The 20834-nt window shown below is 38.4% G+C and overlaps 1 protein-coding gene across 1 annotated transcript; it reads right to left on the minus strand.

The window, feature by feature from the left end:
* Positions 1-470: 470 nt before the first annotated feature.
* podn (podocan) lies at positions 471-20543 on the minus strand. The gene is made up of 11 exons (XM_055060500.1): positions 20308-20543; positions 17181-17462; positions 16413-16506; positions 13590-13654; positions 11492-11601; positions 11252-11408; positions 8849-8964; positions 7920-8133; positions 7353-7796; positions 6360-6508; positions 471-5222 (listed from the first exon to the last, which is right to left on the minus strand). Exons 2-11 carry the CDS (start codon positions 17442-17444, stop codon positions 5072-5074), a joined length of 1764 nt encoding a protein of 587 aa, XP_054916475.1. The 5' UTR covers positions 17445-17462; positions 20308-20543; the 3' UTR covers positions 471-5071.
* Positions 20544-20834: the final 291 nt, after the last annotated feature.

A 20834-nucleotide genomic window follows, 5' to 3' on the forward strand; every position in this document is an offset into this window, starting at 1 on the left:
TGCAGTGAATAATGTTGAGTGTCAGAAATACTGTGATACACAAAAGTCTGTTACTTTCACTTTTCATGCAAATAGTACTGACATCTTGGTACTAGAATCCAAAACCAAGTTTTCAAAGGACAACCTTTTGCTCCATAACAAACTTTTAATCGTCTGTGGCACCTTAATGCTGAACTCTGTGACCAGTTTTTTCTTGAGCGTTCGTCAGATTGATTACATGCTTTGTCTGCTTCTGTCAAATGCAGGAAAAACTCTGACTTTCTCGAATGCTTTACAGAACCACATCCATGCAGAAGAACACGCATTCAAGCTTGGTGATGAAAAGGTAAACTTTACTGGGTTTGCCTTATTATGGTCCTTGGCTGATAAGGATGGGAATTGAAGTGATTTTGTTTTTTATGTTTCAACTGATATGTGAAGAAAAAAGACATTCATACGTCACAAACTTAATGACATTTGGCTAAACCTGATCAAATCAAAAGACTTGGGACTTTATTTGGATTTGACCTTTGTGACATTTCTTCAATGAACTATTAACCTTGAACATTTCCAGCCAGATTTCACAATTACACAACATCCAACAAAAAGGAACAATGTCAAGAATGCAAGGCTAGATGGGGAGCCAACCATGGCAATCAAGGTTTGGGAGTAACATTAATCAAATGCCAGTTTAACAAAAAAGTCTTCTTTTTCTTGCTTTTTACATCACAGAGACAGAAAAGTCATTTTGTTTACAGGAGCTGAAATGTTGGCTGATCTCATTGATTAATATTAAACAAACACACATTTACACTAAGTCTAAAAGTAATAATTTCACTTGTTTTGTCTTATGAACAGTCCAAATTTCAAAACTGTTAAGATATATAGGACTTATTACAGCACAAATAAACTCCTAACTCTTGTCTATATATTTTTGTGCCTGCTTATTTGAGTTGCTGCCTGTGTTTCTCCAATATTAAAGATTGATTATGTCCACAGACAATGCTGTTTCTGGAAGGAAAAACAAAAAAGGCAGTCAGTGGATCACCCTTTTCCTTTTGATCAGTGGATCTGCTAGAGTGGTGAAAAAATGCTCTCAACATTTAACAGATTGGCATTCATAGTTTCAGCTGCTGTGTCCCAACATGAACATTTTATACAAATCAGGGCAGAATGTGCACTGTGGGCCTCTACAGCAGGACTGTGCATATTGCTAATGGCTAATATCAAATTCACATAAAAAACTGAAACACTTCAAGTGATCAGTGGTACAAACACAAGGTATAGTCTGTGGTAAGAGAATATCCAGTTCTCATTTGATCAGACCTTTACACAAAGAAACTTGTAACAAATAACAGATATTTTATTTGCTTCACAATTTATAGAAAGAAATAAAGGTAAAATTGGTCACAACTTTATAAGAGACAATACATATTTTACTGTAAAAGAAGGAAAGATTAAAACTGAGGACTTTGCTGGCCTTCTCATTTTCTCTCCATTGCAGGCCCAGTAAATAGTCTCAAAATGTATCTGTCATTGCCCATTTTTAATGGAACAGTTGTTGGACATGTTCCTCTCAGTGGTTCTGAGACCATGGCGGCCAAAGGCAAAGGGGCGGAGCTCCAAGGCCACTGCCACTGTAGTAGCTGACAAACCCCAGAAAGGACTGCAGCTCTGGGACTCTGGTTGGACAAGACTAATTCTTTACTGTAGAGATTTTAATTGAGTCCATTGACTGACAGGAAATAACACAGACTAGGTATTTTACATCTTTCCTGAAGATTCAATGTTTTTTGAGCCTCTCTTTTAGTCCCTCTTGTTTCAGGTGGCTTCATCATAGTTTCCAAATGATGCAAATCTTCATCAACTGAGGAAGAGAGAATCTCAAGGTCATCCAAGTATAACAGAGGCCGACAATTTTGAGACCCAAACATTTGCTCCATTAGTCGCTAAAACATGTTGGGGGCATTGTGAAGTCCAAACACCATTCTGTTAAATTCAAACAACCCAAAAGGACCACAGTCTTTACCTTATTAGGTATAACAACTAAACCAAAGTTATTGTGTTTGATGATCGCACCTTTCTTGACAAACTGATTTCCTTAACTCCAAGGAAATCGATGGACAGTGGAGGACTCTGTCGCTTCTCCACTGTCAGGAGCCTCTGAGTGTTTTTATTTAATTCCCTGAAATTTCAGAAAGTGTCCACAGTAGTCAGGATTTTCTTGTATCGCTAAATTACCAAAGATAAATCTTACATTCTTCCTAAAAATTTAGAAAATCTTTGACATTAATTTGTTACCTCTAGAACAGATGACTGCAACTCATATTATGGACTGGATCAGTCGACTCTCCATCGTCTGCAGTTAGTCCAAAATATCAGATCATCTATTGGAGATGATTGGGGTTATTACAGGGAATGCTTGAAAAGATTGCCTTGAAACAGCAGAAAATTACTCCCCTACTTGAAAGATTTCAGTTACTTTGAGTGATTGTCCCTCACATAAGGTCGAGCTGCTTTCAGGTTTTTAATCTTATGACCAACAGTAGATTTCACAGTTTCAGTTTTCCTCAAGTCATCTATGTTGGCATTCCTCTGTGTTTTCTGTCAGCTATTCACAGCCCCTTCACCCCGATATGAAGCACCGTGACAAATGAGTGAATGTCAAACAATTTCCAATTAGTAAGACAAGCTCCAGCGATGTTATCCAGAAGATTCTGCTGACTTTAAGGAAACAGACAGCAATTGTTTTTCATTGTTTTCAATGATTTATTATTTTTTTGAATGACTGTAATATTCTATGTAATGATACAAGGCTACAATATGTGCAAGTGACTGTGTTCATAGTAACATGTTATATGTTAGTTAAGCATTTTAATTTGATAAGAAATATTTGATATCTTGGTGGAAAACAGGCTGGGCATAAAGGAAGAGCAGCAGGAACTTCTTCCTCAGCTACATTAATGAGGGTTTTTTTTTTTTTTGATTAAAGTGTCTCATCCAAAATACATCCTAATACAGAAAATAATAAGAACATGCATTGCTTATTATTTATTTCTACACAGAAGTAAGTCATTGGCTGTATTTAATGTAATATGAAATAAGTTCTGGCTTCAGATAAATACTGAAATCTAAATGTTTTCCAGGTTAAGTATGAGGCACAACTCTGATCATTTATCATTTTAATTGTAGTTGCATTTAAAATGATAAATGTGACTAACTTGTTAGGACTACACAGCTTTGGCTGCACAGGGGGACAGTTGGTAGCACTGTTGCTTTGCAGCAAGAAGGTCCTGGGTTCAATTCCCGGGTCTTTCTGCATGGAGTTTGCATGTTCTCCCTGTGCATGGTGGGTTCTCTCCGGGTACTCCGGCTTCCTCCCACAGTCCAAAAGCATAACTGTTAGGTGTGAGTGTTTGTGTGCATGAATGGTTGTTTGTTCCGTCTGTCTCTCTGTGGCCCTGTGACAGACGGACCACCTGTCCAGGGTGACCCTGCCTCTTGCCCGAAACATTAGCTGGAGATAAACACCAGACCCCCATTAGGGACAAAGGTGGTAGAAAATGGATGGCTGGATGAATAGATTACACAGCACTACATTACAACTAAACTCACAATCGCAGCTTAGTTTGAGCATGAAGATGCTGGAACATATCTAATATGTCCATTTACCTTTTAGTCATTTCTCATTGGAAAATGGAGACATTTTATCTAGATACATTTATTTTATATTGCAATGTCACCCAGGAGAGTATGTGCACAGTTTTGTTTTCTTTCAATAATGGACACAGAAATGTCCATTTGGAGAAGAAATCTAAAGAATTCCACATTGTTGCAGTGTATGATCGACTGATGATAATTCATGATGACATCCAGGAAGCCATGCTGTTTTGAAGTGGCATTATGAAAGTATTTTTGGACTCAGATTCTTTTGTTTCTCACTAAGATAAGGTTTGACAAGCTAAGCCTATCCTTATTAGTAATTTATTGACTGTTTCTTTGGAAAATTAGATTCTGTTCAGTTTTCAATTTTTTGTTTGAGATAGTCTGTAGGGCACTGTTGAGATTAATTTGGATGAAAACTGTTTAGAAATCATTAGTAAATAAATCATTGTCGAGCAAAACCATTTTCCTTAGAAGCATAGCTTCTCCATGTCTGTTTGTGAAGGTTACTTTGAGGTTACTGTGTGTAGTTTAATCTACCATTTGGTGCCATTTTTTCTTCTTTCACCAAACCCATATCAAACTGGGACTTCATCACTTCCCTGATGCACTGGGTCTTGCAAATCAAATGTTCTGGCTTAGAAATAGGAAAATTGAACCAGAGGACATACTGATAATATCTGTTATTCTTTATGATCACACAACTTTTGACTGAGAGAAAGTCCATCAGTCTGTAAAAGATCAAATAAGTCCATTTGAGGTCAGCAGTCCAATGAAAGGCTGCTGCTCAACCACAAAAATCTTACTCTGTAGTTGTTTTTTTTATTACTACTCTGGCTTAAAATAACTTGAAACCTTTAGACTTTTGTTACGTTGCTGAATAATAATATCAAAACAAATTTTGTTAGGCTTATATTGGTCTGTAATTAACTATGTAAAATCTCCAGTAACAATAACATGGAATTATGTACTTGATTTTTATGTTTAATTCAACTTTCTGTGGTTTTAATAACAAAACGAGTGCTTTGATTGCTATATCTGCTTTAACAAATCCAAGTAGATTGCATTGGCAATATCACTGACAGGGCAGCCATTTTCAAAATGGCATAAAAATGAAGAGGAAAACAGGAAGGGGTTTTGTCCTTTTTTATGATTCTTCCCAGGTTGGTGTTCAGATCCCTGGACCTTCTTTCCTTTCTTTTTTTTTCTTTTTTTTTAAGATAAAGATTGCAGATGAACAATCAAAAGCAAATTTTAAAGTTCACTTTGAACAAAATGAACTTCTATCCGGTATCCCGCACCAGAAATATGTGGCTCTGCATCTCAGCATGATTTAAAGATATAAAGAAAAGAAAAGAAAAAAAAACATTCACAGGTCCCGTCCCATTTAAAAGCCTGTTCTGTTTTCTGAAACATGCAGTCCAGTGCTCTATGTTTCCTGTTCCATCACCTCTCCAACTTCTTTCTCATCTTTTTTTGAGGACAGCTCTGTGTTTCCCGTCCCAAAGTCCAGCACCTGCAAGTTGATGAGGTGGGCGAAGGAGCTCTCATCTACAGAGTCCACAGACAGCCGGTTAAACCTTGGAACGAAAAACAGGAGGGATGGTTTAGTTTAGCAGAACTTAAACTTACAGATCTGTCTGGTGATGCTGGTCCAGAATCAGTTCAGAAGGGTCCAAATGTTGAGCATCTCTTACAACTGTTCAACAGAATTTGTTTAGTTGTTCTGCACTATTTACTCACCAAAATGTTGACTTTAGTTACCTCATAGTATTTTTAAGAAATGTATGAGATCCATTCCATTTACTTGCATGTGTAGAAACTGATAACACATCCTATCAATGAGTTTAATCATCCACTACCAAGTAATTTCTGCAACATTACAATCTTTATTTCCATTTCCCTCCTGCTGCAAACACTCTAGTTGGTACAAACCATGTGTTTCGTACTGCAAGTGGAGGGAAGCAAAGGGAGAGAAACAGAGCAGCAGCTGATATGATAATAATAACAAACCTGTATACCAAAAGGGGTCAAAGCTCATAAGCACAGCAAAAAGCAACAAGGTTAAGGTCACACTGAAACCAAACCAGAACAAATACCTTGAAAGCACATGTTCAAAACCTCTTAACTCTTGTCTGACCGCTGCTGTCAGCTGCAGGGCTTGTAGCGGTAAGCCCACAGTACGTGGAATAAACCAAAGTGGAGCATTTGCTGAATGCACTCAAGTTAGTGGAGTTGGAGAGATTAGGTCCTGTACTCTACAAAATGAAGCTAAGTCCGAATGCGCAGCAGATAGTGCTTTCTTTTGATTTGCAACAGAAAGACGTTCATGTGAGGAAAAATCTCATTTACACTAAAACCAAAAGCAGCTCCAGAAAGGAAAATGGTTGTAAGAGTAAATGCTGAATGTTGTAGATCTTAAAAATAAGTGTTGAATTATTTGTAAGTTGACAAATAACTTATTTGTAAGCAGATAGTGGATTCCATTCACTATCTGCTCTATCTCAGTTTATAATTCACAAAGCAGAAAGCACCAATGACCTGCCAGCAGAATCACATCCATACCCAAATAGACCAGAGGTTGACAACATTAGTGCAGATATTAGGTCTTCAACTACTTTTTGAAGCATGCAGATGTGGCCATATTTCAGGTTCAACACACACAAAACTGAATGAATTTGAGTGAGAAAGGTTAAGGATGTTTGTGCGTCTCTTACCGAAGGAAGATGCCTTTAATGTTTGGAGTGCCTTCAAACGCGGAAGCAGGAACGCTGGAGATCCGGTTGCTTTGCAGGTAAAGATACTCCAGAGACTCAGGAAGGTCTGATGGGATGTGTGTTAGCTGGTTACCAGAAAGGTCAAGTGTCTAAAATAATAATAATACATACATACATCATCAAGAAGGAACATAGGAAAAGAAATTAATGTTACTCATATAACACATATGTTACCCATTTGGATGGATGGATGGATGGATGGATGGATGGATGGATGGATGGATGGATGGATGGATGGATGGATGGATGGATGGATGGATGGATGGATGGATTTCTGCGTCCGTAAATTGTTATTATTTTTTTTTGTATTTTGTCACACTTTCATAAAAATGTTTTTAGCATATTTTGTACACCTGTCGGGATGCTATGACAGTATATCATGAGACAGATAATCTGTGAAAAATAAATCAAGTTTCTCTACCTTGTCTCTGTGGTCCTACTGTTAACTGAAGTCAATACCAACCAATGAGAGCCAGGAGGAAGGTGTTAGTACTGTGAATTAAGCTTGTGTATGCGCTACTCAGTGTGCTAATGACGGAAAAGCAACTCACTGTTACTGAAACACAGTTTTCTGCCATCATTGCTGGCTATGCTAACTAGCCTAGCATTCACGGCAGGCTCTGGTGAGGGCAACTTGCTGTAGTGTAACAGAAAACAAGGGGCAGGGTGTGAGTAGTGCGCAAACTGCAGATCTGACCACAGAAAGGAGGCAATGGAGCTCAATTTTTTTCACGGATATTTTTTCACAGTCTCATTTAAAACAAATAATGTAAATAAAAATATTCTACTGCAGGTTTTAACATAGAAGGTTAAATCTTGTTAAGTCTTGTTACCGTGGTTTACTACCTTAACATAGAAGGTTAAGGTAGTAAACCACGGTAACAAGACTTGTTACTAAGCATAATCTGAGCAGTATCCATGCAGGTCACTCACTGTAAGTGCACTGAGCTCCATCCAAGCTCCTTGGTAGGCTGAGTTGAGTTTCAGTTTGTTGTCACTCAGGATCAACTTCTGTAGCTTCTGCATTCCTGCCAGGGCTCCATATGGTATCGCACTGAGCTGGTTGTTCTTGATCTCCAGAACCTTCAGGCTGTGCGGGAGGCCCAGTGGTATGGCATGAAGGGCATTTCCTGACAGGTCCAGAGTTTCCAGTATGCGCAGCTTTCTGAAGGCGTCTCGGTGAATCTTGGTGTTGGTCAGTTTGTTGTAGCTGAGATTGAGCTCAGTCAGGGTATACAGCAAGGACAGGTCATTGCGGCCAATTTCAGAAACAAAGTTGTGGAGCAGCATGAGAGTCTTGGCTCTTCGAGGTAAGCCTCTGGGAACTCGTTCCAGCAAATTATTATACAAATGAAGAGTGTGCAGCTTCTTCAAGCCCTGGGAGAAAGATGGAACTCAAATGAATGAAGAGCACTGTTCCTATGCAGTGCATTTGAGGATATGCACCCATTACACATATGTGAGTAGCATCTAATATATGTCAGCTTGTCCTTAAAGTACCTGGAAGGCCATTGGGTGTATAGAGCGGGAGCGCAGCTGGTTATTGTGAAGTAGCAGGTATTCAATGTTCCGCACAGAGGTGAGAGCGTCTCCAGGAATGCTGCGGATGGCGTTCTTCTCCAGGTGCAGCAGCACCAGGTTGCGAGGCAAACCCTTCGGAACAACGCTCAGGTTGTTATTTGACAAGTCAAGATACTCGAGGCTACTCAGCTGGCTGCGGAAACAGAAGAGGAGGGAAATCATGTTTTCAATTTTGAACTCTGTAATTGAACCCTTTATGTTCTTTGTGACTTCTTGGTGCTTAAAAGCTGCAGAGTAAATTCCAAGGTTTGCATTTAAAAAAGCTTGATATTAAGTTTCCTGCACATTAGGAGTTAAAAATAGTAATAAACAAAACATTTTGTTCAAGTGAGAGCCAGAGATGATATTCCAGGAGACTTTAGTAACATCTGCAGCATTAAATAGATGCACTGGCAGTTAATTACCAACTATCATTCAGACACCAAGTGGTAAGTCTGCTCAAATGGAATACTTCGATTCTGTTGTGTTTATGGGGTCAGTGGAAGAAACATTAAGAAACTTCACTGTTTGTTAAATCCTTGTTCAATAGATAGATAAAAGTTGACCAAAATGTTAAATATCTGCAGCTGTTGGTTATGATTTTACAAACAGATTGTTTGATTTTGATCAGATAAAGTCTTTTGCCCAGCAGTGCTGCTCATTTAGAAATATCTGAGATCTGTTGATCACGTTACCAAACCATTCTCTGTCTTAGAATGCTGTGGACTTATTAGTTGTGTAAATTTTGAGGTATGATCTATCTGTGTGATGTGAGGCACTTTTGTGTTTTTTTATTTTAGTTATGAAAATACAGAGTGAAATATCTCAATTGTTTGGTTTTTTTTTTGTGAGTGAAATGTTAAGCGCACCTGAAAGTCTCGTTGTCCATCCCTTCATTGGTGAGGAGGTTGTTCTGGAGATAAAGTTCTCGAAGGTTTCGTAAATCCTCAAAGGCCCCCGCTGGGATTTTCTCCAGTCTGTTACTCTGTAGCATAAAGGAAATATTTTTTATTAATAAAATGATATGCTCTCCACAACCTTTGGCAGAAAGTGGCTGGATTGAAGCAAATGAACTAAAACTCGATATGTGTGAAGTCAGTCATGATTCTGCCAGACAAGCAAAGTTTTTCCAGTTCGCATCACTGCTGTGTCTCACCATGACGACCCCACCAGCTCATGCAGAAACATGCAAGAAGATTTCCCTCCACATTAACACCATGATGAAGTAGCTTGAGTATCAGGCCAGCAGATAAAATGTCAAAGCATTTGAACGGACAGCAAATAGAACAGTAATAACAATAAATAAGTGAAATATGAAAGAAAATCATCAGAATTTATTCAATCTTTCTCTTTATATCCAGTTCCAGACATTTCAGTTTTGTTTTTGTTGTTGTTGTTTTTTATTATTCCAGGAAACATCTGCTGAATGTTTACAGGTATTTTTCCCTAAATCCGTTCTGGCTTGTTTAACAAATGTTTCTAGATCACAGTCAGAGCAAATGATTACTAGCAGGTGTTTACATAAAAGTCCAAGCACAGATTAACTCTGGATCTAAAAAGTCTACAGGACCAAGATAAAACTGCCAGATTGTCAGGAAGTGAAAAGAAAACAGACAAAAATATGTCATCGTACGACTTTAATCTGACATATTAATCATGTTAAATACTCACTGATGGGAAACACCTGGTAACTTCATCAGGAAAGATAGTCAAGAGTTTAAGAGAAGTGGAAGAAATATAATCTGTTAACACGCAACACAAGGAAATGAGCAGAAAGGAACAAGAAAGAGAAGAAGAGAGCAAGAAGATGAAGAAGAACAGTAATGGAAGGAGATTGCGTAGTGGCAGGAAACAAAAGTGGCTCCATTCATGGCTTCAGGATTTGGTTTGACTGAGATAGAGTCCTGGGTTTTTCTGTGTCTTGTTTTGCATTATATTTCCTGTTTTGGTCAAAGAATATCCTTGCCCCGCTGCTTTAGAGAAACATGAGCTCCAGCTGGCTCACACTAAAAGCATATTTCTACATATATTATATAAATAGACACCAGCAGTTTTCTTACTGTCTGATATTAAATCTGCCTGTGAGCATCAATTAAGATTGCCAAAATTATTTTTATTTGCAAATGTTCTAAATAACGAGAAATATTATTTTTATACTGTTTGGGTTTCCCACTACAAGCTTCTCACAACAATTTTTAAATTATGACCCATTTCTTCTGGTTTATCTTAGTCAGACTTGTAAGTTTGCTCTCTTTTAGTTTTGCAAACTTCAATGGAACAAATATCAGAGGTTTTTGATGGTCAGCTCAAAACATTAACATTGTTGTCCTTGATGAACTTTGCCCATCTGGAAGAAAAGTTTGTGCTCAAGGCTTAACATCCTGGCTCTCAAAAGGCTGCTTCAGTCTTTCTACATAATGTTCTTTTCTCACGGTGCTATTTAATGAAGTGCACCAGTCTCTCCTGCAGTAAAACACCAACACAACATGATGAAACCACTACCACACTGTTGAAATTGTTTTTCCTCTTACTTCAGCGATTCTCATTAACCCTATAAATTTTCCATTAATCAGGGAGGGGGGGGAGGGGGGGGCTCCTATGCTTTAGATGAACTTGACTTGTTTTTTCAAGGTGGCTGAAGTAATGAAGAGTGCTAAATGTCAATTATTCTTGATCCAAAACATTCACATACGCTAGAAAGTTGCAGAGCAAGAAGGATTTTACGTTCAACATCACAGTGAGTCTGAGGCTGAGGACAAGTATGGTTTATATAGAAGTTTTAAATTCAAGTTTGGATCTGTGGACAAGAGGTGTCCACACAAAACAAGGCAGCCTGGGTAAATATTACCAAGTCAAGATGTAGGTTGTCTGCATCTAACAGCTAATTCTGTGCTAAATGAACAAAAACAAAACATGAAATGCAAACCTTAGAAATTCTAAATGATACATTATTACTAATACAGATAATCAACAGATCATTGTATCATCTGCCTAATAACAATTCTGGATTTGTGGTCACTGCTGCCACCAGACAGAGGTATGTAAGACCCAACATTTCTGCCAATGAACCATGTTCACCCACTGCTCTCTCAATTACACTGCAGAAGGCCTGACCAGAGACCATCCATGCTCAGCCTGACTGCAGTACATGTATGCTCAGCCAGAGAAAAGGCACTCTAAGATTAAATGCATGTTTTAACTGAAATGTGCTCCAGTGAGTTATTGTAATTGTTTGTGTCCAAACATCATTGTTGTTGCTGCATGTGTGAGACCTTCAGATGAAGCCGGAGAAGACTGGACGGCAGATTGCTGGGAACGACCCTCAGGAAGTTGCTGGATATGGTGAGGATCTCCAGCGTGTCAGAAGCATTGAACATGTCATCAGGAAGTCCTTCATCTGTCAGCTTGTTGTTATGGAGATACACAGACCTATGGAGTCACACACAGGACATGTTCTACTAACTATACCTGAAATAAAACGAGGTATATCCACACAGAAGACATGTCAGTACCTTAGTTTTGGCTTATGACCAAATGTGTATGGATAGATCCTGGACAGATGATTAGCAGCAAAATCAGCACTGACCAAAGATGGCGGCAGGACTCTTGGTGCAGAGGAGAGCTACAAGCACATCAGAGAATGAATTAAATATTGTGATTTTTTTTTCTTTATGTGGTTTAGATGTATTGTCACCACTGGCCATTAGCCACATTTTCTGAGCCACCTGTGCAGTTTATTTTTGTTTTGTTTTTAGTTTTGCTTGCTATACAATTTATTCAGAACAAGATAAAGGATTTATTTTTTTAATACTGAATAAAAAATGCTTCTGAAATTTAGTGGTTAGTGTAGAATCTGCCTTATTCTGGCTAAGCTGTTGGAGACAAAGAACTGTAAATTGTTTGTTTTTAGATCTTCCTTCCTAAAGTACAAGAGGCCACATTAGCAGAGGCCTCTACATTTAAACGACATTGAAACGACATTCAGTTTCAATGTGGAGAGAAACTGAAAGAGAAACCTTTTTCAGCTTCAATGACTGGAAAAGATTATGAACCTCTTTCAGTTTCTCTCAGAAAGAGGTCGCCTCAGTTTCAATGTGGAGAGCAACTTCAGGAATCTACAAACAGAACTGCAACAAACAAGACTTGAACAGGGAGAAGAAAAACAAAAATGATGTATGTCTCAAAGGTTTCATTTAGCAGGTTTTCCAAGTAAAAGAAAGTCCAGTTTTGTCTAAATTTTCTCATTTTTTGCATAGAAGTTTAGATTATTACATACCATATATAAAACAGAAATGTCAGGTTTCTGAAAAGTTCACATTCTTCTCACCTGTCCCCGACCAGACAGGCATCCCGCCCCTCCTCTGACCCACAGCTTTCCAGTAAAACCTGAGATGTTTCATCTTCTACCTCAGTCACTGACTCGTCTGCTTCCACAAGTTTTTCTTCAACCAAATCAGGAGCTGCTGCTGCTCCTTTTGCCTTCCCCTCCCACTTTTCAGTATCAAGAAGTCAGGTGAAGAGGCATCTGCAGAGACTGAATGGACCAAGGCTGTAGGTCTGGATGGTGTGACAGAGTCTGGTGTGACAGGCCTCTGTGGGATTCTGCAACATCTCCTCATCCTCAGCCTGACCAAACAAAAACTTCTGTTGTGGAAGACATCCTGCCTGGTTCAGGCACCAAAGAAAACTCATCAATCAGTCATTAACAACCTTAGGCCTGTTGCTATGACATTGCACATCATAAAGGTCCTGGATGAAATACATGGATGGACCATTTCCTACCACATTTTTTCCTTCCACTCAACTTTTTATGAAAATGCTTGGATATAGCACTTTGTCAACAATCAGAATAATTATTATTAACCTCTTGTAGCTTCCCTTCCTTGCCTTCCTTGTGAAAAGTTTTCAGGCTCAGGAAACATTTGCAGGTGTTCTCCTTCCACTCAATTTTTTTATATAAATTGCTTGGATATAGTTTCCAATATTTAACTTTTTGGAAGATATCAATATTACTTGAGAAAAAAAAACTGAATCTTGGTTTAACACTATTTGTAACCTGTAATGATCAAAATCAAAGGCTTAAAAGATCTGACTCTATGTGTAGTAAATCTATATGACATACAAGTTTTTCTTTCTGAACGTTGTCATACTTAAAAGAAAACTGTGATTAACCACATTTATTTAATTCTGTTTCTCTTCAATAATATAAGGCTTTCAAATGCTAAAATATGTCAAATGAAGATAGAAAGCAGAGAAGCATTTTTGAGATTACACATTCATTTAGAGCTTTCTCCTTAATAACATGGTTTATGTATTAAAGTAACACGGGATGTCTTTGAGGCTTAGTGAGCACTTAAAAATCCTCTATTCTTCCTGCGTTCTGTTTTCCTGTTTGTCCTTTTGGACACACAAATCTGCCCATCGTTTCTCTCTCACTCGCCTTGTCCAGAAAGGTCAGTAGCATTTTTAGCTTTGACCAGCTAAAACACAGAGCGTGGCTCCTACTGTCTGTCACAACAAAATAGACAAGATGTTTGAAGGCAAAGAAACAATAGTGCCATTGTGCAGTGTGATAATTCTGCACATTTTAGATTCTTGTGTATGACTCACCTTGTTGTTAGCCAGGTACAAATAAGCCAGCTCTTCAAGCATTTCAAAACCTTCATCTTCAAGGCCTGAAAAATAGATAAAAATGTGAATATATATAGATATGCCTGCCACAAATTTATTGCATTATCCCAAAGGGGAGGTGGTATGTACTTTTCAGGCACCTGGTGCCATTTTATATCATAATCAAGATCATTTATATCTTGATTATGATATAAAATCAACTTAAACTGTTATGAAAATTATATATCCAGGATGACTTTTAAAAAAAATTACTTTGTAATTTATCATTTTGAAATTGGGCCACAGAGAAAAAGACCTGGAGATCAAAGCTGATTGGCCCATGAAATCATAATGTCACATGCATGCAAGTTTTTCAGTCAAACCTACATGTTTCAGATCACAAAATTTCAAAATCAGATAAAGCTACATAAAAAATGTAGCATTCAAGATGAATTCATTCAGTAGAGGAGAAATCTTATCCACACCACTCTGTCAAGACAATGTGTAATTTTTTAAATAACAAATTAACTGTGATTAACCACATTTATCTAATTCTGTTTCCCTTGCCATGCCTTCCTATCAGTGGAATTAACAAATCCCTTCAAAAGAACCTGCCTAACAACATGAAGTAGGCTAAAAGATCTGAAAAAGCAACACATAAAATCCTATTTAAGAAAAAATTAATATCCGATGAGATTCTGTGGAATGGTCAAACGATGCACAATTTTTGTAATGTGTGCATTGCGTAACATCTGGAGAGTCAAATATGGCAGCTGTAAGAGGATAGTCTGTGGCTGCTTTCATTCTTTTTGACCTTTCGATGGGATTCTGACATTTTCTCTCTCTGAGAAAACTCTGAAAGAGAATACTCCACTCTCGATCCAAGGACACTTGGGTTTTACAGCAGGAAAGTGATTCAAAGTGCACCAACAAGTCCAGATCTGAGCTTTTCAAATGTTACCAGATCAGATCATTTGAAGCGGCGAAAAGTCTGGACTTAAATCTAATCGAGTTGCTGTGACATGACCATAAACACACCATCCATGCTTCAAACCCTTTAGTGCAATTATCTTTAATACAATTATCTTCAGATAATTATAATACAATTATCTTAAATACAATTATCTTCAGATAATTGTATTAATTCAGCCGAGCGAATCGATGTCAACTCAGTGATCTGAAAAAAATCAGTGCCATGTTATCGCCAAGGCTTGATGGCAGTTTGTGCTCCCTAGAGTGGCACAGTCAACCATCTGCTGTGGATTGAGTGTTAGAAATGTTATTAATCCTCTCAAATTGTATTATGAATCTAAACTATGCTTTGTAGAAAGTTTTAATTCTCAAAACTTTCTATAAAAGTTTATTCTTTCGTTGAATAAACTTTACCGAGTCATCCCTGAAGGTTATTCTTAAAGGATGTAGCTTTGTAAAGTCTGGCTGACTCCTCAATGTTTAGGTGAATCTTCTGTTGTTGGTGATAAAACTCACTGCCTCTATCTGGCACAACGTTTTTCTTTGATCTGAACAACAACACTTGAGGGACAGAGCTCTCATATCTTTTACAAGCAATATTTCATATGTTTTTTACACTGAAAAAAACAGTTGGCAGCAAGTCCTATTACATTTTAATATTTTCATTATTCACTCATATCTGTGTTTTTGTTGGTAATTTTATTTGTATTTTATTTCTACTTTTGATCATTCCATGTGTTTCTAATGCATGTCAGAACACAGAGATCCTACAGAGTGTTGATTCTTGGTTACTGTGTTTACTCTCTGTGGAGAGTCAGTGTCTTTTTGTTTTTCTGTCCCACACACACACAACAAAAAAAAAAAACTCATCCTCCTGCTGCTTCCTATCATCTTCTTTGTCATTTTCACCAGAAATAACACCCGGCTGTTGATCATGTGACCTGTGTTGAGTGAAAATTGTTTCCATTGCAGTTTTGTGAAATAAATCTATTTTGATATGGCTGAAAAAACACCTCATCCCAGCACAAAAACCTTTAGAAAAACGTGAAGTTTTTGGGGGGGTTCAAATCAGGATGTTTCCATTTAGCAAAGTTATCTCTGGAATTTCAATTTGTGCAATTTTAAGTTAATGGAAATGCAATTTGTCTCACCAATTAACCAACTGGCATCTTGTTTATGGCATGCCCTGAATCATTCTGACTCAGCAGATTGACATCCTGTCTGCAGAGTTGAGGTAGGTATGGATGAATGAATCCTTCATTTGAATTCCAACAACTAAATTGAAGAAATCTGGGTGAACACACTCGTAGGTAAGCTTAATGTTGAATAATAATCTTATTAGCCAATCTTTGGGGTTAAAAATCTTAAAGAATGGCCTTTTTTGTGTTAAATCAGCTGCTTCTGTTTACATCTGATCCAGAACAAGGCTTACAAAATAACCACAAGCATGACATTTTTCACACTGCAGCCTTTTGACTTCTAACTTCCTGTATTGCTGACTACTCAAAACTCCATGTCATTTAAACAACACTTTCTGTCAAAAAATAAAAATTAATTCTTTCATCTCCATCCACTTCCATCGATTTCTTGTGACTATTTGCTGGAATCAAACACATGTTGGGACAGACCGCTGAACCAGGCAACAAGTGAAATAGCAGCAATTCCTCTGCTACTGACAGGTGCATATTAAAGATATTTACTTCAATCAGCCAATCGACAAAAAGCTGCACTGATAAAACTTTCCACTCTGCCTCTCTGCCTCTAAAATGCCCTTGGAACCATGTCTGCAGTTTCCCTCCCCAGTGAACACAGAGTTCCTGCGTAGTTTTGAGACTTGGTTACTGTGTTTACCCTCTGTGGTGAGCCAGTTGTTTTGGAGGTTGAGAGTCTCGAGCTGATGCAGATGGGAAATGTGCTCCACCGTTATTTCCTTGATTTTGTTGTTCTGCCATCAGGGAAAAAGATACGCAACATTTACAAAGGCAGACTAAAGTTCAGCACTTTGTGTTCTGAGCAATAACTTCATATTATGAATAGGTAGGTGTACTGCTGAAACTTATGAGCAATATGTGTGTGTGCGTGCACATGTGTGTGACTACTTGTTTAGTAGTATCTTTTGGAGACAAATAAACCTTATGAGGACCAAACATTGTTTTAAGACCAAATGCTGGGCCTAATAAAATGGACCCCTTTGTTTATATTTAGCATCAGGGTTGAGAAGTAAGGTGTGAATTAGTTTAAGGTTAGGATTAGCGTTATGCAAAATTGTCTGTATCAGGCATAAATATACTTACTGAAATAAATGGAAGTCAATGTAAGGTCCCAATATGGGTAGAAATACAAATTTGTGTCTGGGCCTGTGAACCAGAAATGTCCTTGTGGAAACATATTACTGTCTATATTGTGGTGTTGTGGTGATCACTGCTTCTTGTGGGGACAAATCCTGGTCCCCATAAGGGGAAATTGTGTTTTGGGGTTATGGGTTAGACAGATATGATAGAGTTATGGTTAAGAGTAGGGTTACGGGTAGGGTAAGGGTTTGGCTGTAGAAAATGAATGGAAGTCAATGTGAAATCCCCATGAGACACAAAAACACAACTGTGTGTGTGTGAGTGGGACCTGTAGAGAAAGTCGGCGGATCTTGTTAGGCAGCTCTTCGGGGAAGTCTGTCAGGTCAACCCCTGCACAGTCCACTGTTCCATCTGTTGTGCAGCTGCATTCTGAAGGGCATTCAGTTGTCACCAGTATTGCAGTGTCAGCTTCCTTTGCCGCCTCTTCCTCTTCTTCTTCCTCAGGTTCCACTGGGGTCTGGCAACGTACCAGCATCCACGCCAAGAGCATCACACTGAAGGCCTGCAGGATGGAACGCTTTGGGAAGTCCATGTCTACTGTTGATCTGTCCTGTTGCACAAGCAAATACACAGCAACAGTCATCTCCACTGTTCAATGAAAAAGCAACAATCTGTCTTCAGTTTTTCTGTTTTGTTTCAGCTCATTAAAGAAACTGAAATATCAGACTGAGATAACATCAGTAAATACAATAGCAGTCCCAAATGTTTTTCATCTTTAATGGAATATATCCAAAGATACCAGACTCTATGTGAGACTATAATTGACCCCTGAAACCTAATATCTGTTTGTGCCGCTCTTGGCAGCAGCAGCTGCCTCCAGTCATTCACAAAAGCTGACAATCACTGTGGAGGAAATTTAACACACTCTGCTAACTCAGCAACATTGGAAGGAAGATCAGAGTGTTTTTGAGCATTACCAACCTGTTTATCATCATGCCACAAGATATCAAACATTTTTACTTCTGAATTTTGACTACATCACTACACAACCTTTTTTCTTTCTTCATTTGTAGTTGGACTGCATATTTCATGAAACAAGGCAGTATATGCACCTCAGTGGATTATTGAGTGTAAGGTCACAAACTGGATGTTCATCTTCAGAATGTTCTCACAGGATTCTATCTTGATGTACACATTTCAAAATGTTTAATTCATATCTTATTACTCAGCAAAATATTTTTTCTTAATGTTAGTGATCTCCAAGATGGTTGGTAAATGTTATTAAGGCCTTTGCATTTTCTTTTTGACCAGTAGAGTTTTCCTTGGAATTCCCTCAGGAATCATTCACACAACATTAAGTTCAATAATTCTCCTTTGAGCCGGGGCTTTCAAATGGATGATCCAGCAAGATATCCAAACTTTTCATCTTTGGGTTTGTAGGTACTGATTACAGAAATGAAAGGTCTGCGTTTCCTAACGATCTAGCAAACTAGCTAATCTGTTCTCGTGTTTGAAATGATGTTATTATTAGTCAAGGAGAAGGCAGCTGTACTTGAGGTGGCAAAAAAAATACCTAAAATCTTTTTGATTGGGATATTTCATACCTCAAAAGAAACAAGTGAATAACTTTCAGGAAGTGTTCAGAGGTTCTTGCCACACCAGCTTGATATTTTTGACTAAGTACTCCATAGTTGTTGGAGACCAGGGAAAAAATAAGGTCTGTTGGGGTGAAGGGTCAAGAACAAGCTGCAAGCACACTCAGAGAATTATGGAGCCCTTGACTCTTATCCCCAGTACATGAGAGTCTTCTCTGAGATCTCCTTCATTCAGGACTGGATGAAGGAGATCCTGCAGCCCAAACCAGGGCTGCAGTAATAGAAGAGTGCTGTTTCTTACTTGTAGCCCTGGGAGGGAAATAAATGTCTTTGGTCTTGCAGACTGTGCAAAGACCTTAAAGAGTCTGACATGCTTCATCCATAGCTTCAAAATATAGACGCATGACAAAAATGGCATCTTCCTGCAGGGAGCAGTCTTCCTCTCATTCTCACAGAGCTCAGTGCCATGTTTTGTATGATTGGTCAGAAGTTTGTATTTATGCAGAAATGCGTTCGGACTGTAGAGTTGATATTTCACTGCAACTTGTCTGCTTCCACTATCCAGTTTTTCTATCCACAGTTGATGTTGATACTTTTGAGGAGCATTTATCAAACGCAGCGACAAGAGTTATTTTGTCACCACAAAATACCTCCTATAATGACTGTTAAATGGCCAAAGGCTCCTGGATGAAAATTTCAAGGCAGTGGTTCACAGAGGAGCCAGTTTGCAGAATAGTGTGGCTGTTTAGTTAAAGTAAAATGGAGGATGGAGGAACAGAGTGGAGACGCCAGTGTGGCGTAAACGGAAGGTCAAACGGTGTTCAAAGGCGATCTGTGCCGTGTGTGAAAGAATACAAACGTCCAGCAACTACATGACCGAGTGTCGACTGTTGGCTTCAGGTAAATCTACTTCATGTTATCAGGCAGGTTTTTATTTAAACAATTCCTTGATTCTATAGCATTAGCGGTCCTGGTCACACTGAACTCAGTTTCAAAAAGAAATGCAGCAATTTTAAGAGACAAAATCATCATTTGAAATTGTTTTGATTACCTGAAGCATTCAAGCGTGACATCACAGGAAAAACAGAAGCAATTTATAGTGAAGCAAATTCTCACAGATCCGGTCTGGATGTAAACCAGTTAGATTTAAAATATTTCACTTCAAATCTGTCTGGATTTCAATCACTAACATATAAAAATAAACATTATGAGCACATTTCCACCAGTAGCAGAAGGTCAGCTCCCAAGTGTAAAGTCTAATTTAAAGAAACAAAAGCATGACATATCGACATATCATATTTGCTCTGCTTTTTCTAACTTCACCAGCGATTTGAAGTCTTCAGCAAGGTGTGTTCAAACTTCTACAGCAACATACTGCTGTAATTTATTCTTTCTTGAGCAATTCCCCCCAAAAAATAATGCTTCATTACATCCTCTGATTCTGACAGAGATACTGTTATGCACTCAGAGCTGCTCTCAAGGCAAGCTTCTAAAAGCTGTCCATCAAAGGAACCCTTTCAGGCTGTCGCAAGGCAACAACTAATAGAAACAGCTTAAAAAACATGGGCTAGAGTAGACTGAGCGCAGCGAGCACTTAGTGCACACATAAAAACATCACAGCAATCAAGGGTCATAGAGAAGCTTAAACCCAGCTATAAGAGAACCAGTATCCCACTAAAAGTTGTCATTTATGGGCTTAAAGTACAAAATAGAGATGCCCGGTACTTTTATGGCTTTGCTCTGTTTTCATGCTGTTTCTGAGCAGAGCAGAGGTTGTGAAGAGGCTCTGCTCATATTTAGCTGCACTGGATTGTCTTAACACATACCAGAAGGCAGAACCGTCATGCATAAATGAATTACCTTGACTCTGGAAACTCAGTGCGAGCTCTGTCCAACATAACAGCCAACCGCAAATCATGCAGCAGTTACTACACTACTTTACCCCCTTCTGAACAACATTTGCTGAAAAGAACCGAAGTGTGATATCTGGTCCAAGCTGAGGCTGTCCCATAGCAGGCGAGGAGTCACAGATCTGCAGCAGAACCCCCTCCAGATGTGAAGTGAGAGAGGGAAGGTTAAAGAGAGAAGAAGGCAGGAAGACGTGACAAGGAAGGGAGTTTGGAGGAGGGTCAGCCAAAAACGCAAATTCTTCCTTGTTTCTGCTCTTTTAAAAAGAAAAAAGGAACCATGAAATTTGGGTTTTAAAAAATATCTTCACCATAATGTTCTCAGATTTAAAAAAAAAAAAAGGATATTCATTATCCTAATTCTCAGGACCATGAATTATTGTTGCACCAATTTCTTGAATTATATGAGGAAAACAAAAAGGTAAACCATCCAGACAAAATAGTAAAGTAAAAGAGCAGCAAGTCACAATGTTCACAGGA

The sequence above is a fragment of the Poeciliopsis prolifica genome, unplaced genomic scaffold (genome assembly GCF_027474105.1).
Source record: "Poeciliopsis prolifica strain line A6 unplaced genomic scaffold, Auburn_PproV2 SCAFFOLD060, whole genome shotgun sequence".
In the NCBI taxonomy this organism is placed as follows: domain Eukaryota; kingdom Metazoa; phylum Chordata; class Actinopteri; order Cyprinodontiformes; family Poeciliidae; genus Poeciliopsis; species Poeciliopsis prolifica.